This window comes from Typopeltis vanoorti, chromosome 23 (assembly GCF_054136105.1).
Source record: "Typopeltis vanoorti isolate ZY-2024b chromosome 23, IOZ_Tvanoo_1.0, whole genome shotgun sequence".
NCBI lineage: Eukaryota > Metazoa > Arthropoda > Arachnida > Uropygi > Thelyphonidae > Typopeltis > Typopeltis vanoorti.
This window is the reverse complement of record NC_143571.1, coordinates 96,550,523-96,568,386: the sequence shown is the minus strand read 5'-3', so window position 1 is coordinate 96,568,386 and position 17,864 is coordinate 96,550,523. Positions and strand designations below refer to the sequence as shown.

The 17,864-nt window shown below is 36.9% G+C and overlaps 1 protein-coding gene across 1 annotated transcript in view; it reads right to left on the bottom strand.

The window, feature by feature from the left end:
* The window catches only part of LOC150094090 (dixin-like), a 334,744-nt gene that overhangs the window by 19,906 nt on the left and 296,974 nt on the right, over window positions 1–17,864 (bottom strand). Inside the window, exons 15-16 of the mRNA XM_090412948.1 lie at window positions 14,101–14,194; window positions 5,366–5,480 (exon numbers count right to left, since the gene is read on the bottom strand). Of these exons, the coding sequence (XP_090269074.1) occupies window positions 5,366–5,480; window positions 14,101–14,194 (209 nt within the window). The remainder of the gene's footprint in view (window positions 1–5,365; window positions 5,481–14,100; window positions 14,195–17,864) is intronic.

Below are 17,864 nucleotides of genomic sequence, written 5' to 3'. Positions count from 1 at the left end.
AGACATGCAAGAAAACTACGATAACAATATCCTATGTAACAGCGAGTTTGAGACTATCTGCTGTGAAGTGGAGGCTAACAGAATGAAATATATGGTGGGGTGTGTGTTGCTACAGACCTGGCAACTCAGTTGTAGAGTATGAAGAAAATAGCCAATTTAGCCTTATGGGTACTTATGGATGACTAATTATCCAAACATTGATTGGGTAGTTAGATTTGTTCATAGCTTTTGAACTTATTCAAAAGATATTCATTAGATTTGTTAATCTTAAGAATATGACCATTTTACCACCACTTGGTGACAGCAATCATGCTATGCTTTCCAGGTAAAAATGTAAGTTATTAAATGGGAAAAAATGTCAGCAATGCATGGGAATCTTTGAAAATGTGCTTAAATGAGGAGGTATCTGAATGTAACTCTAGTTTTCGAAGAATAAATAGGTTGGGAGTGAAATGGATGTGCAATCTTATTAAGCAAGAAATTCACAAGAAGATAATGTGGAAAGAATATTGTGAGAATAAGAGTGTGAGGAGTTATGAAATATATAGAAGCGCAGCCTTTTGGTTGGAGAGTGGCTATGCTAACCACTTAGCTAACCAGGCTGACTTTGAATGAATTTTTGATACTCCATATATTCTGAATTTACACGAGTCTCAAGTTTAAGATTCCTTGGAATAAGAAGAGACTGTCGTTTATGAACTTTTAATTTATTTATTGATGAAAATAAAGTGAATATCCTCACTGAAAACTCAGGCTTACTCAGCATTTCAGACCTCTCAGCGATTAATGCTTTCTCATGACACCTAACTCTGGTTGCATTTAAATCCAAACCATTAGTCTTACATAAATCCCTTCATCCATCGAATTTAATCCACACAAACTCCACATCATTTGTCCTGTACAACCTCAAACTGACTTATTTGCAATCATTGCCCTTCTCAACTTACCTCTATCATACCATAGCAGCAGTCATTTATTCTCTCTCATTTTCAATTGTACCAGCAACTCTAATATCTTCTCTTATACCACACTTTTCACCTGACAGATCATTTGTACCTGCCAAAATAATAATTTCTATCCCTCTGTATCTTATTGGCATCACTAATATCCTTAATGTTTGTCCCAGGGAAATGAATTCATCATGCTCTCCTCAAGTGCACCTCTTATAACCAAGTCTCCATACAAAAATCTCTCCTTATACTCATTTTGTTCTTTCATACTTTTTTCTTTGCCTAATACTGCTCTCCCTTCTTTTGCTCCTTTTCTATACTACTTGCTAGTCATTTCTCCAACTGCTCTCTTTCATTTTTCCTGCGAAGGACCCCACACAAGTCCTCTCTCACCACCCATCTGGAAAGCTTTCTCTAGAAGTGTAACAGGTTTCTCAGGATTTCTAGAGACAAAAACATGGAACGTCTCCAGTAAGCAGTATGGTGGAGTTCTCACACTAGATAATAAAATTCATCTACCACTTAAAGCATTGACAAACATTTAATGCCATAATGAGATCTGAACCCATCGCTTGTTGTTTGGAGAGCTAAAAGTTGCTATCCACTTGGCCCACAAAAATGGAAATTTATTAATTTTACAAGTACTGTACAGTAGAAAAAGTTTCATCCTAATATCTGATGTTAAGAAAAGTCTGAAAAATTCACAAATTTGAGTTATTCAACTCAAAATTTTAGACTTTGCAGACTTCACTGCTTGCACAACAAAAGCAGCTTTCATGCAAATTTTGGTTTTTTAGCATGACAGGAAGCGAGTATGTGAGTTAATCATATAGCAATATGTAAGAATAACAGGATTATTTAATAATTTTAACTGTGAAAAGGTAAGACTTATATTCATTTTAAATTATTATTATTATTGCACCCTAAATGGAGCTGGCAGAATCATCATGGGAGGTTCATTCAACTGACAACATATTTATCATCATCTTCTTCGGCACTAAAGCCACATGTAGGGCCTTGGCCACCCATTTTTGGGTTTCATAACTCACTACGAGGTGGGGTCGTTACTCCACGCTCAACCATGTGCAATTGTCTGTGAAGTGAAGCATTGTGTTCTTAAGAGACCGGTTTGCCTGCTTTGCAGGAGGAAAAACCCTGCAGTCCATGCCCAAGACCAGCTAACATGGTCTATGTCTGAGAAAGATCCTTAGCTCCACATGTCAGCGACGAGAATCAAAACGTAGGACACTCCTTTCCCAGGCATATGGTTGCGGAGCGAGTAACCACTTGGCTAACCACATGGACACATATTTATCATACTGATTCTTAAAATCCTTAACACTCCTTGCATTAACAACACATTCTGGTAATGTAGCCCATTCACAGATAATTCTCCATGTAAAAAATTTACTTCTCACAGCCCTCTTCACCACACTCTTACATAACTTCCAGGGATGACCTCAGGTTTTTCCACTCTCACCTTCTACTCTTTTTATAATCTCATCTGAATTAATCTAGTAAAATCCTCTAACTTAAATGTCTATCATATCACCCTCTATTTTCCTCCTATCGACTAAACTCTGCAATCCACATTTTTTCATACTCTTTCTTAGACAGCAAGTCAAAAGTCCTGATATTGCCTTAATCACTCACCTCCAGACCCTTTGCAATGTCTTCACATCACATGGAAAACAAGTGACCAAATATGGACAGAAGAGTTTAAGTGCAGTGTGACCAGTGTTTTATACAGTGGCACAAACACTTCCTTATCCCTACATGTGATAGTACTTCTTATCATAGCAGCACTAGGATGTGCAGTCTTTGAAACACTAGCAATATGCCCTCTAAACTTCAGTCTACTGTCCAACCATCACTCCCAAATCTTAATCTCATCCACTTCCTAGAGTACGGCACCATCAATATAATATACAGCCTTGTATTTCTGCGCTCCAAAATGCAACACCCTACACTTATTGATATTAAAACTACACCCCCTCCACTTCTTTGTCCAAGTCAAAAGTCTATGCAAACCTTCCTGAAGGAAATCAACATCAGCAGTGCTTCTTATAACTTTCCATTATCAGCAAACAACTGAAGATCCCCAGTCAGTCCACATGAGATTTTGTTTACAAACAAGTTAAACAGCAGGGCCCAAGAACAGAACCCCGAGGCACCCAAATAGCCTCCTTTTATGAGACACTGCTCCATCATACACAACTTGTTAGTATTGTATCCCAATTTATATAGTATGCCGATCTCCTATCCATCTATTCTCATCCTCTGCAGCTTGTGCATCAACTTATTATATGTATAATATAATCCTTTATCCAAGTGTGAGCAAACAAAGTTTGCGCCTGAAAGTATCTTCAGGACTGGGTTAAGGTGGTACAACACCAGGGCAACTCGTTGCAAAGGTGGAGCAAGATACCAACACTCCTATCTCAGTATCTCCTATAATGCAAAACACATCTCCTTGCGGATATGTCTAATGTTATGCATTAAGGGAAGGGCCACTACCCAGACTAGTTTCGACCTTTATTGAGGTCTCTTCAGTGTGGAGCCAGGCCCAAGTAGAGATACCAGGCAGAAGCATTAGCAGGTCATCTCTAGCTATAGGAGTTGCCACCCTTTGGCAACTCATCTTCCCCACTCTTCATGGTTCGTCCCAACTTTGCATCATCTGCATACAGCTGAATATCTCCATTCAAATCTTTGCCAACATCATAAAGTTTTCCATCAAGATCACCTTTTTTACATGCCTAACTAATTTGCCTAAACATTTCACAATCAATATTCTCTGCATTCCCTGGCCTATAACAGCATTCCTATCAGATATACTAGCTTGTTAATTTCAACTTCACACCACATAGATTCAAAATCTGTGCATGCATTATCAACTTTCTCACTTTGTGAACACAATTCCTCTGCAATCATTAACAGCATTCCCCCCCTCCCCTTCTCACATTTCTATCCTTCCAGAAAACTATATACCTTTCTATTCCCAACATCACATTCTCCTCAGACAACCAAGTTTCACTTATTCCAATTATCTTTGGGCATGCTGACTCAATCAGTGCAACAAACTCTGCTCTCTCGTTTCGAATGCTTACGTTTGTGTACAAACATAACAATCTCCTGTCTCTTTGAGGCCATTCCAACAGCACCAACATTCTCTATTTTATCTGCTATACTACACCTCTCTTCAGTCTGATCACTCCCATTTCCCTGATCCTGACTTGGATTTCTATTCCTACCTGTCTCATCTTCACCTTTATGCATTTCATTACCTTATGCTGCTGCAACCACATCTTCAACCTCATAATAATACTATCCTGCTTCACAAGCAGACTCTGATAATTTACTGCATTGTATGCAGTCTCAGAAAACAATAGCCTTTCTAAATGCCAACCTATTCAAATGCAATCCATCATCTTTAAACCGTTCTAACTTTCTTTCAAATTCACTCCACAGATTTACAAATTGAACCCCCTTTGCCATCTTACTATTCATTATCTGTCTCCTTCTCAATTCATTGTTGTCATATCTGGGCGACACACCTACAACCTTTCCAATAACACTATTCTTCCTTACCTGCTGCAACAACTTCAAGTCTATCAGCATTCTCCCCCCGCCTCCAACTAAGTCATTTTTGCCCATGACTACCACTAATTTTGATGCCTTTTCTGCAAAAGGCATCAGTTATTTGATTCTTTGTTCCAGCAGAAAATAATGTTTTGTACACTTTATTACTCATCATGCCTCTAACGATCTAGTCCCCATACAATAATATATGACTATCCTTTGACTTTTTCTTCGTAATACTAACTTCCTCCTTCTCATCAGCCAATCTCTTCCATCTTCTTTAAATGTTTAATATCCTCTTAAAGATGTTTCATTTTGCTTTTCATTTTCACTATCTCTTGCCTAAACTCTTCTACCATGCTCCCATTTCTAATCACTCTAATCTATCAAGATATTTTTCACATATGTTAATGCTTTCCTTCTTCTCATTTACCAAAACAGTACATAAATCTTTCACATTTTTCAGAGCATACATATAGCAATTGAAGGCAAGGCTAGACCTTTGTACCAAAGCCTTCTGTGTCACAGATGTGCGTTTTCTTTAGAGACGCCATTTTCCCATTCACTATCATAAGCAGAATGTTTGCTTGTAGTAATTTTTGGAAGTTTGCTCCATTCAAGTTATGTGAAGTGAGATGGTAAGTTTTTCTTCAACTTTAAATTGAATTATGGGAAAAAAAATAATAAATTCTGTTTCATCAGCTAACTGTATTAAGCAAATGAACAGAGAAAAAGAAATAAGAACATGCTGTTAAAATGTAGAAGGATTTCAGGAATCATGAATTCCAAAGGTGATGCAGATAATAAAATAACCAAAATTAAGAGAACCTTACCTTTTGGGAATAACACAAAGGAAAGGAGTAAGCGACTTATCTGTATAATAAATAACTTTAGTATATGAGCAACATTCTAACCTTCGAACATCTTCTAACTGATGAACTGGTAAGCCTGAAAAATTTGTATACTTAGCAGTGGAAACTACACTGTAATGGATGAAAGATTAGACAGTAGTACACAATGAAAGATTTCAATCAATTAAAGTAATATACACATTTTCATCCAAGTTTTAAAAATATGACAATTACTATAGTCATAAAATTATTTTCAGAAGATTAAAATCTTTAAAAAAAAAGTTATTTGAGATTAAAATTATGTTTCAGCTAGTTAGATTTTTATCCTATGTTTTAAACTAAAAGTTAATGTCACATTGGCAGGTATGAAAAATGACAAGTTTGAACTAAGAGATATGAAATTGATTTACTGGAAGAAGCAAAAAGAAGAGCAAGAGAATAAATAATTGAGTCTGTTGTCATATGATGAGAGTGAATTGAGGAGAGAGAGAGAGAGAGAGAGAGGTTGTGAATGCAAATGAATCAATGTATAGAATGTGTAAGAGGAATGGTGAATAATTTGTGAAGGTATGGAGTGACTGATAGCAAAAGGACATATATGAATAATGGCCTGCACTTGAAGGGATCTGGAGGGAGTTAGTGTTGTAAAGAAACTGTTAAAGTGGAAAAGCAATTAGAACATAAAAATATATGCATATGCAGGCAACTTTTTATGCAAGTTTGCTGACCCAGCTTACTTAGTGGATATCACTTCCCATCTCCAACTAGTAAGCCATGGATGTTAGTGTCTTCAGAAGGTATATAATTTCATTATCAGTGCAAGGTTACTACCATACAAGAGGCTTGAAAAGGCTTGTAAAACTTCAATGTTTGAAATTTTTGAGAAGGAGGGCGATTATTATAGGATGCATGGTCAAACTATAGACCTAAGATGATATTGCACAATTCTTCCATAATAATGCCACACACATATCAGAAACATTAGGAAGAATTTATGATACTGATTAATTCCTCTTGGTCAAAAATTATAAACATTGGTGAGACTTCGTTGATGGAGAAGGATATATAGTTACAGGAAAATAATGCAAGGAATATTATATTTTCAAGGAGGACAGAGAGAATAGGATGCGAGAAGGTATTCCTGATAATAGAACTGAAGCCAATCAGCATGAAGGCAGTAGCAGGATCATGGAAGGCAGAACACATAAGGCTATGTGGTGTGAGACAGAAATCAACTGGATGAAGTATAGTTTGTTGCTGCTATTTGGCATGGACATGCTAAGTCAGAGGTAAATGAAGCCTATCAAACTGGCATTCTCAAATGCCAGTTTGATTATGGTGAATTAAAAAAAGGAAAGGACACACACAGGGTGGGGGAGTGAAACAAATGCAGCTACAGAGATATTTACCTTAAACAATATGAGGAGGAATTGAGTATACTGGATCTACTGACAGCACAAGATTTCTTTATAACTAAGAAAGCAACTAATGGAGGTAACCAAAACATGTAGTTATCAGTTAAGAAGTATATGTGCATCCACAATGGTTATAATGACAAATGTAGAAGTCTCCTACAGCAGTACAATGGTATTCACAACTGCATAGGAAGCACACTGACAGTGTACTGGAAATGGTTTAGGGAATCAGTATCAGACTGCATAAAGGGTCAAGAGAATAATTAGGAGTAATTTAATTAAATGAATGAGTAATAATATTAAGCAGGAAATGCAATAAAAAGAATAGAATACCATAGAGGAAACAATGATAACTGATAGGCACACGCAAGAAGAGTGACAGCAACTGTGCCTTCCTTACTATGAAGAGTGATAAAAAAAAGGTACAATCTGATTAGAAAAATTAGCCAAGGGCCAAAGGAATTTTCATGTTTCTCTACCAGGTGGTGCATGTCATCAGTACAAGATCAGTGACAGAATTGATCCAACAAAGGTAAGTTTTATTTCTTGTAACATTTTCAAAAAATATTTTATGCATTTCACCAAAAATTTATTTATTAGACTGAATGTACAGTAATCATTGACAATATTAGGTTTCGTGGCAAATTAATGCATAATACAGTTAAAGGCACAATGGCAAAACAACTAAAACCACACATGTGGGAGAGAAAATATGAGACGAGTAGTGTGGACTTTTCTAAGATGGTTGTTGGGAGTGTAATATGTACATGTAAACAAACAAGAGCAAGTGTGGAGAAGTAACAGATGAGGGAGTGGCATGTGATATTTTAATAGACTGTAATGGTCTAAATACAGGTGGAGAATGAGAAGTGAATATCACACAAAAAATAGAAGGCAGTGATGCAAGATATAAAATGACATCAGCCAGAAGGATGAGCATGAAAATATGAATGCAGAAAATGTGATTATGAATATTGAAGTAATCAAAAAAAGTAAAGGTGAGCATCATTATTGAAATGCAAAGTGAACCTGACTCATAGAACAATTGCCAATACAAAAGTAGGAATAATGTCCGACATGAAATATGGCATGATTGCTGAAATGCAGGAGTTGAAGAATGAAATGATCATGGTAAGAAATGAAATGGGTCACATGCAAAATGAGATTGAATATTTGGTAGATATGAATGGAAGAGTGCAAAAGAATGAAATAAAAAAAAATAGTAGAAAAAAAGCAATAGCAAATGATTCAAGAACAGTGGAGATTATATTATAAAAGGTGTAGTGGATGAGAGGATGCACAAAACGTTTTTTTAGAAGGGAGAACAAGGTGATTGATGCTATAGATAAAGGAAGTTTGTGAGGATGTGTGTTAGTGGAAATGATCTTAACAAATGATTTGGTTGGGCATAGGAAGAATATGAGGATGGATATCAGAAGATTATTGAGAAGGGTGAAAGACAAGAGTGTAGTAGAAAGAGCAGGTATGATAAGTTGAGACAGTGAGCAAAAATCATGAATGGCATGCTAGTAGAGCAGTGCAAGAAAAAACTAATATAGTGTAATGATGTGTGGAATGCAATTGAGTGGCAAACGGAATTGTATAACAGATGGATTATATTTAAAAAAGATTTGGTGTGAATTGACTGAACACTCTTGATAGAAGGAAGCATAATGAGTGATGATAGCAGAAAGGCAGAGTGGATGCAAATGAGCAGGAGAGTGATCAGGAGAAATGAAGTGTCTATGAATAGAGATGATTAGTGCGAGAGATGAGAATATGAGAACATAAATGCAAGTTGATCAGGAAAATTAAAGAAACCAGGGAGGAGTATAAGAAAATCATATTCCACAAGCAATAATGAATGTGTCTCACGAGATACGTATGGTGAACACAGGAATGGGATGGCCTGGAATGCACAGGAGTAGTTCAGTCTCGGAAGATATATGAAATAAATGGAAAAGGTGAGCAGACAAGAGTAGGTGCGAAATCACAGTATGGAGTTATTTATGAATGCTAGAGCATCAGAAATAAGGGAGATTAAATTTTTGCATTGATTGAATTTATTTGCCTGAAAATAGTTGGAATAAGCGAACATGGTTGGATGAGAATATGCTGACAGGAATGGAGATGGAAAGGTATTTTTCATGAGGATAGGAAGGGCAAGAAGAGAGGGAAGGGGAGTATGGCTAATAATAGCAAGAAAATTATGTCCAGACAAGTATTGAGATACAAGGAGAAAATAGTGACAGTGATTTCACAAAGCACACTGCTTTGTGAAATCTTTGTGATCCCTCTGGTCTGAGGTAGAGATAGATAGTGACAGGATGAGATATTTAATTGGACAGGCTACAGATCAGAGAATGTGCAGAGTAGAGACAAATATATAGGTAAACTGGGCTTAATGAGTAAGAGAAGAGTGATCGTCATGGGTGTTTTTAATTATGGCAATACTGATTGGAATGAATTTGAGTAATGCCAATATGTAACAGAGGGCACACAAGGATTGAGTTATTGTAATAGCTAATCTTTTCCCAGTTGGTGAGTGACAATGAGGTGATCACTTGGGTTGCAGCCAGTCTTGTGTAAACTTCTATTTTGGGATATATGAAAACTACAGAGGCAGTGATTATGAAAAACTTTGGAGACGGTCATTAACTATAGCATGGAACAGAGGGCACACAAGTGTGGATTTGAGTGGAAAGAAGATAGATGCTGTTTGGTTGTTTAACCGACTGTATTTCAAAGATCCCTCAGGGGGATCTTCGAATTATATTATACTTGACAAAAAATTAAGGCAATTAATCTTAAGTCAACAGCTTCTGTATACAGTTAAACTAGTTGTGAAGATACTTCATGCAGAAGGATTGAGTAAAGGATTAAAAGAAGAATAGTTTTGTCAAGTATAATATATTACACTAACTAATTCTTGTGAATTCAAGAAACAAGATTCACTTTTGCTACAGACAATACTTTACAATTGAACAACCAATTATTCCATATAAATCACAAATCCATCCAACTTTTGTCCTCACATTTTAGGTAGTGCCTCTGATAACTTCCTAAAAATCCTTGATGCATCACAGAATATGATAATTATTATTAATACTAGACTTCTTATGGAGTCAAAAGATTCATCATGGGCAGTACAAACTGTTACACATAAAACCTGCCAAACTGTGTGCTTTAAACTCATTCAGTGTACCCACATTCATCACAATATCAAGGCAATGCATTCAACTCACTCACCAACCACTTTCCGTGTAGAGAACCTGCTGTTGTGTCGGAAAAAGAGCTGACTCACTATTTGTAAGCCATCTTGTTTCCAACCCAACACACAGTGACGATTAGACCTAAGGATAAGGACATGCTTATACCTCCAGAGACAGGGCTAAGAGTGTTGTATATATGTTCACTCAAAAGCATATCAAACTGACTGAGATTGTTAACATTAAATAAACTTAAGAATCTGTATTTAGAATTGATAATGTCTGTGTAAAATAAGCAAAGGGAAATTGTGTCTCAGGACCGAAATTGTTATTATTAAATGTGCATAAGAGATCTATGTTTTAGACCATGTCAAAACAATTCGGAGTTGGGGTGACCAATCAGCCATGGCTAAGAGTATGACAGTCACAGAGAGAGGGCGCTTGCATTTGTAATATAAGGCGCGGCATGAGACTCAAACTCTCTCTCTCTCTCATTTTCTGTTCCTGCGTTCCCGTCCAATCCTGGATAGCTACAGAAGCTTGTCGCCGGTGCCCAGCAACACTCTCCCGGTTGCCGTTGTACCGAGTTGAATAAAGCCACCAAAGGAATGAAGTCAGAATTTCAGTAAAGAGCCATTGGTAAGCAATGCCAACGTGAAGTCAGTGGAAGTAAGTCGCTGATGCCACAGAAACACATGGTGAGAAAATACGGAAGTCTTGCATATCGGAAGTGAAAGCATGGAGGGAAGTCACGGAACTCCATGAAAAGAACAAGATGGTAATGTACAATTTTCATACTCATTATAGAATTGTAAAAGGAATAGGAGCCAAGGATTTAAGGAGCTCCACACATTAACTTACCCATAGTGCCTAAAAGACTGCTTGGACTGATCTGTCTTTGTCGAATAAGCTGGTGCCACTCTAAGCTTGTGCTGAGAAAGGAACCTAACCCTTGAACTGTTTGTCAGGAAGAAGCTATATGATATTATTATTCAGGCCTCCAAGGAGTCAAAAGACTCATCGAGGGAGGTCCTTCCTAAGACAAAGTCTGTCAAGACTCATCGAGGGGAGGTTCCCCCCCTGAGAAACACAAAGCCTATCATACCACTCTTTAAACTCACTGACCATTCTCGCTCCCACCACTCCATCAGGCAATACATTCCACGGCTCAACCACCCTCCACACAAAGAAACCACTCCTTACCCTCTTGCTCACAGTTTCCTTTCGTAACTTCCAGGGATGGCCTCTTGTCATCACTCCCTCCCCGCTGTTCAACCAAGCGAAAGAACTCCCCAGTGTCAACCCTGTAACCACCTCTCAACAGTTTAAAAGTCTCAATCATATCACCTCTCCTTCTATCCACCAAACTCTGCAGTCCACATTCTCTCAGCCGATCCTCATAACTATCCTTGTACAGTCCTGAAACCATCTTAGTCATCCGTCTTTGTATCCTTTCCATGGTTAATTTATCCCCTTCAAATCCTGGGGACCAAATCTGAGAACAATAGTCCAAGTGTGGTCTGATCAGAGACTTATACAACGGAATGATAACCCTCTTATCTCTGCAGGTCAGTGTCCTTCTCATAATAGCAGCAATCCTCTGTGTTACCTTCACTACCTTTGCAATATGTCCCCTAAACTTCAGGTTTCTATCAATCATCAACCCCAGATCTCTTGTCTCCCCTACTTCCTCCAGTATAACTCCTCCCATAGAGTATGCAGCATACCATTGATGTTTCCCAAACCTCAAGACCTTACATTTTGCTGCATTAAACTGACACCCCCATTCATTTGCCCATCTATCTAGCTTATTTAAATCCTCTTGCAGGGCTACCACATCTGCACTATTACTAATAATCCTTCCCAGCTTCGCATCATCCGCAAACAACTGAATATCCCCCTGCAATCCACTGGCTATGTCATTGATATAAAGGTTAAACAATATAGGTCCTAGTACTGAGCCCTGTGGGACCCCACTTGTAACCCTCTGCCTCCTGGAAACTGCTCCACCATACACAACTCTCTGATACCTATCAGACAGCCAATCCTGAATCCAGTTCACCAATCTGACATCCAGACCCATGTGCTGCAACTTAAATATCAGCTTATCATGTGGCACCCTGTCAAATGCCTTCGCCAAGTCTAAGAAAATTGCAGTATATGCCTTTCCCTCATCTAATGTTCTTGAAACTTTATTATAAAAGGCTAGCATATTGCTAAAACAAGAGCATCCTTTCACAAATCCATGTTGATTCTCACAGATAACATTACCCTCATCTGCCCAATGCTGTATACGGTCCCTCACTACTTTCTCCAAGATCTTAACAACTACTGATGACACACAGACTGGCCTATAATTAGACACTTGCAGTCTGTTACCACCCTTATGCAATGGCACTATATTACCTTCCTTCCATTCCCTGGGCACCTTTGCCAAAGTTAGTCTTTCATTGAAAAGCCACGTTAAAGGCACTGTCAATTCCCTAACACATTCTCTCAAAACTCGTGGTGAAATACCATCCAGTCCCACAGCTTTACTGACATCCAGAGTACTCAGTATCTGAAACACACTCTTCTCCTGTACCTCTAGACCTCGAACCAGTCCTATCCCTCTAGCATTAAAACTGACTCCTCTAGGATGAAATACTCCAATAAAGTGTTCGTTGAACAATTCCACTATGTCCTCTGCATCAGTCACTCTATTCCCATTTTTATCCCACAATATCATTCTTCCACAGTCATTTCTCCTCCTACTGGCCACATAGCTAAAAAATTCCCTAGGATTTTCTTTGGATCTTAGGGCCAATCTCCTCTCATGTTCCAGTTTCGCTTTCCTTACCACACTAGTCACTCTTCTGGCCTGTATCTTATATTCCTCATGCATCTCTTCACCTATCTCCTTATATCTCTTTCATAGCCTCTTTTTCGCATGCAATTCCTGTTTAATATAATGTTAGATATTAGCCTGAATTTTAATTAAGTTGTGGGGGGGGATAGAGCTTGAGCACAAATTAGAATAATTTTCCATGTTAAAATACAAGACAGAATACATCTGACATACTTTGTATAAAGATTGTATATAATTGTGCTTGGAAATGAGCACTGAATAACCCTGTATGGAATAATCGAGTCTGAACATAATAATATAACAGAGATATAGGACTGTTTCATTTAAACATAAGAATTGAAATTTTGGATATCTTAACCTAAAGAGAGAGGGGGGGGGGAGTTCAGACTCTCTAGCATTGAAATTATTACTTAAAGTGTATCTATGCAAATGTTTATAATAAATGTGCTTCTTTATATCAAAGTTCATGAGTCTGTTGTCCTCTGAGATTGAATTACCACTTATAAAACTTTCGGACCGGTATGAGTGAAGGGGGAAGCAATTTACGTAAGAAAGAAAAGGGAGGAACCACGACTGCACATCACGTGATCCCCTTTGCTGTTTAGCGTTATATATTTGAATATCAGAATTTAGTTGCTGGCTGGCACAGTCGTTCTAAACAAAAAATATAAATTTGTCGGCAATGAAATAACTAATATGAATGAGAGATAAATAATACATACAGAATAATATAACATAAGAATAAAAGTAAAAGTGACGAGGCGGCGACGTAACACGGCTCATACCCTTCTTATGGATTGATTAAATCCACCTCTCATAATTCACTGCACTTTCTTTCATCTAGACTTCAGCTGTTGCTTGCATTTTGTGCAGATATTTCAGTGATCACTGTTCATCAGAAGGAGCATCGATAGTTTCTCACTCTTCTCTGTGCAGCAGCTACTCAAAAACTCTTAACTTGCAGAACAATTTTTCCTCTCTTTATTAGCTTCCTCTATTCATTATAATTTCTAATGAATAGCTACTGCTATTCATTAGACAGAATCATTTTATGTATTCCTAAAAGATACAAATGTTAACATATTTCTTCTTTTGTCCCAACTTCCTTTCTATCCAAGTCCTCATATTAGAGCCTTTTGCATTGAAATATCAAAAAAAGCATAAAATAGGTTATTTCTACCATCAGCAAAAATATAAGGTTTCAACGCATTTCAATTGAAATTTAAGCAATAAAAAAAAACTTACCAAGTGCTTTTGGTGGATGATTGGTTTCATCAGCTATAGGATCTAACTTGGAATTGCTTTCTAAACAAGGATTAGGCTCATTATTGGAAACATGCTAAAATAGAGAAAAATCTTATTTCAGTTGGAAAAAACTATTATTATTGTTGGTGAAAGAAAAAAAAGTTTTGATATTAATAATTAGGAATATTATTGTATATTTAGAATAAATCAGCCTAAGTTTGTGACTGATGGCGTTGCATAAGATGAACAGCTGTTGCAGTTTTTTTTTTCCCCCAGATATATCAGGAGTGAAAGTGTTAAGGAGTGGTATGATACTTTGTATTGACTAGTGCTACCTCCCACAATGAGTCTCAACTCCATGGAGGTCAAGAAGATAATATTGTCTTGATTTTGAACTATTTCTATGTTTCAATTATGGCAATGAAATCCCCATTTAAAATATTTCCATAGTATCATGTAATATTTTGTAACATACTACATGTCAATTGAAAAATGTGACAGTTAAGAGACAGCAGTGCATCTGCACAAAATGTAGAGAATGGAGAGTACTGGCTGATTTCAGTGTTGTAATCCAGATTTTAGATACTGACAATTAGAGAGATGACTGGAGTAGAGGACATTGTTAAGTATTGTAAAGCATGTAAATGGAGATGCCTGGCTATATTAACAAAGTGACAAACAAAAGGTGAGCAGAAGAGAAGGGCTTATATCCAGCAGTGGATGGAAACAGACTAAAGAAGATGAAGATAGGTGATTGGAAATGGATGGTGCTCTGACAAAGATACAGGTAGCACGTTCAAGGCAAGCATGATGTGGTGATGGATTAAACTTTAAATAGTGAGTGGAGGCATAGTAGTTCTGACAAATGATCTGAATTGTGTTGGTGAATGTCAAGCAAAAGGTAGAATAACTGAAGAGATAAAAATACTGAGAAAGAGAGAGATTAGGTGACTTAAAAGGAAAACAAATGTAGAGTTTTATGATAACAAAGAAGGAGGGGGGAGAAAGAGAGAATGGGTAAACTAGAGAAAGAGGAGGTGAAAGTGTAGTAGAGCAAGGAATGAAGAGAGAAGAGTACGACAAATGAGAGAAGAGCAGAGGGGGGGGGGTTCTCCTTAGCCTATATCCTTAAAATATGTGGTGGCTTCAAATTCTGAGACTACTTAATGTTTCAAGATGAGAGAGAGAGAGAATACATTGAGGGATGCAGCTGAAAAAAAAGAGCTGCAAAGACAGGTAATGTACAGTGATTCGATGATTTGTGATGTACAGAATAAAATGTTAAAGTAAGCTTAGAGAAATAGTGTATGCTAAGGAAAGTAAGAATTTAGATGAAATAACAGCAATGGTTGAAACAAATGACAGAAAGAGGCAACTTGAATTGGATGGTACAAGATTTTAGGTCACTGTTAAAGACTGTGCATTAGAAAAGTGGAAGAGAGAAGATAGTGAGTGAATTAAAAAGAAAAGCATTAATAATGAATGACATTATAGCAAGAATGTGAATACTTGGTATATGCCTGATGATTTAAGAGCAGTATGCAAGAAATATGTTGCATTTCAACATGGAAAGAATGAAGGCATTTTGAAATATTGTTCTTTAAGTATTGCAATAGGGAAATGAGAGTTGCCCAGTAATGAAGCATTCCTTAAATCTCACTAAATATGGCTGTATTAAATTTCCCCAAAATCTAGAAGACAGACTAGAGGAGGTCTTAAATGGCCGACACTTGTAAACTTTTTTTTTTAATTCAATATCAGATAACACCAACATAGAATTCGGTATTTCGTGTCCATTACAATTCTGAATTGTTACTACTAATGCATTACTGACTACTATTAGTGCTTGCACATTGTAACAAGCTTTGCATCGAAGATGATGGTTTGAAATCCAGCAAAATATCTGTAGCTAAATAAATTGCTTATTTATGTGATTTATACCATGAAACCTCAGATGGATAGATTCCAAAACCTAAGCTTGTCTATGAACCACAAAACCAGTTATCTAAACCTTTCATTCCAGTTTAAATAAAGTTATCATGTCACCCTTCCAATGCATTTGCAAAAAACCATGTGCATTCCTCTCATCAACTACTTTTGTAACTTTATAAGATGAGATTACTAAAACAAGACTACCCTACAAGTTTATGCTAAGTTGTAATAAAGAATCTCAACCTCATTCACATTCCTGTATATGAACCATTTCAACTTTTACAAAATTTTTATCACTAAAAAAATACAAACATAAAGTTTGATGCTTCTATTTTAGCACCATCTTTATGCAAGTGTAATAATACTTCCCTTTCTTCGTAATAGAAAAGAACCATTTGCAAGAATTTCATTAAAGAGCCAGGCCAAAAGTTGGCAGTTCCATAGCATATGTCCTTAAAATATGTGATGCCTTCAAATTCTCAGACTACTTAAGGTTTCAAATGCATACATTTCAGTCACTTCAATCTCTTTTCATTCCTTCCCTCTGAAACACCTGCATCACATAATAAAATAGCCTGATAAAGTGATTGCATAAAAGAAAGTGGTTAGTAAACTCTTGTAACAATAAGATGCGATTACTAAAACAAGACTATCCTTCAAGTTGATGCTAGGTTTTAACAAAGAATCTCAACCTCATCCACATTCCTGAATATGAACCATTACCAACCTTGCCAAAATTGTTGTCACTAAACAATTGTTGAGAAGGATAAAAGATAATAATTTGATAGGAAAGGTAGTCAGTCTGCTGCCCAGATATGAGTGATGAAATGAGGCAGAGAGTAAAGATTGTGAATGATATGTTAGCAGAAATGTTGAGGAGAAAGGAGTGCAGTTTGTTACTTCCCTCTGAAACACCTGCATCACATAATAAAATAGCCTGATAAAGTGATTGCATAAAAGAAAGTGGTTAGTAAACTCTTGTAACAATAAGATGCGATTACTAAAACAAGACTATCCTTCAAGTTGATGCTAGGTTTTAACAAAGAATCTCAACCTCATCCACATTCCTGAATATGAACCATTACCAACCTTGCCAAAATTGTTGTCACTAAACAATTGTTGAGAAGGATAAAAGATAATAATTTGATAGGAAAGGTAGTCAGTCTGCTGCCCAGATATGAGTGATGAAATGAGGCAGAGAGTAAAGATTGTGAATGATATGTTAGCAGAAATGTTGAGGAGAAAGGAGTGCAGTTTGTTAATATGTGGAATGAGTTTGAAGGATGAGTTGAACTGTATAAGAGGGATGAACTGCATTTAAAAGACTTTGGTGCGAGTCATTATGAGAGACTGCTGCTGGAAGATAGAGAAATGAGTGCAGAGAATGAATTCTCTAGGTTAACTTCACCACCTTCCTAATATGTTCCTGAATTTTAGGTTTCTATCAATCATCACCCCCAGATCCCTTGCCCACCCTATCTCCTCCAGTACAGTTCTTACGAAAGAGTATACAGTGTTATATTGCTGCTTTCTCTATATTATATCTTATTCTACCTCTATAATAACCCTCCTTCTAATCTACTGTTGTGCCCTTAAGATATTAATTCAGATCTATCTCCTCTTCAGATATTGGCAAAATTTATATTTTGCTGCACCAGCCAATATCCTATAACAGAAGAGACTCTTGTTCAGGGAAATATTTCTAAATTTTAAAAGGTACACACAGTATTTTATCTCACGCTAGCGCTGTGCAGATTCAGTTAGCTGTCTTGGACCGAATCTCACTTAAGCAATTATATCTAAATTCCTTCCCTGCAAAAGGTTCTATTTCA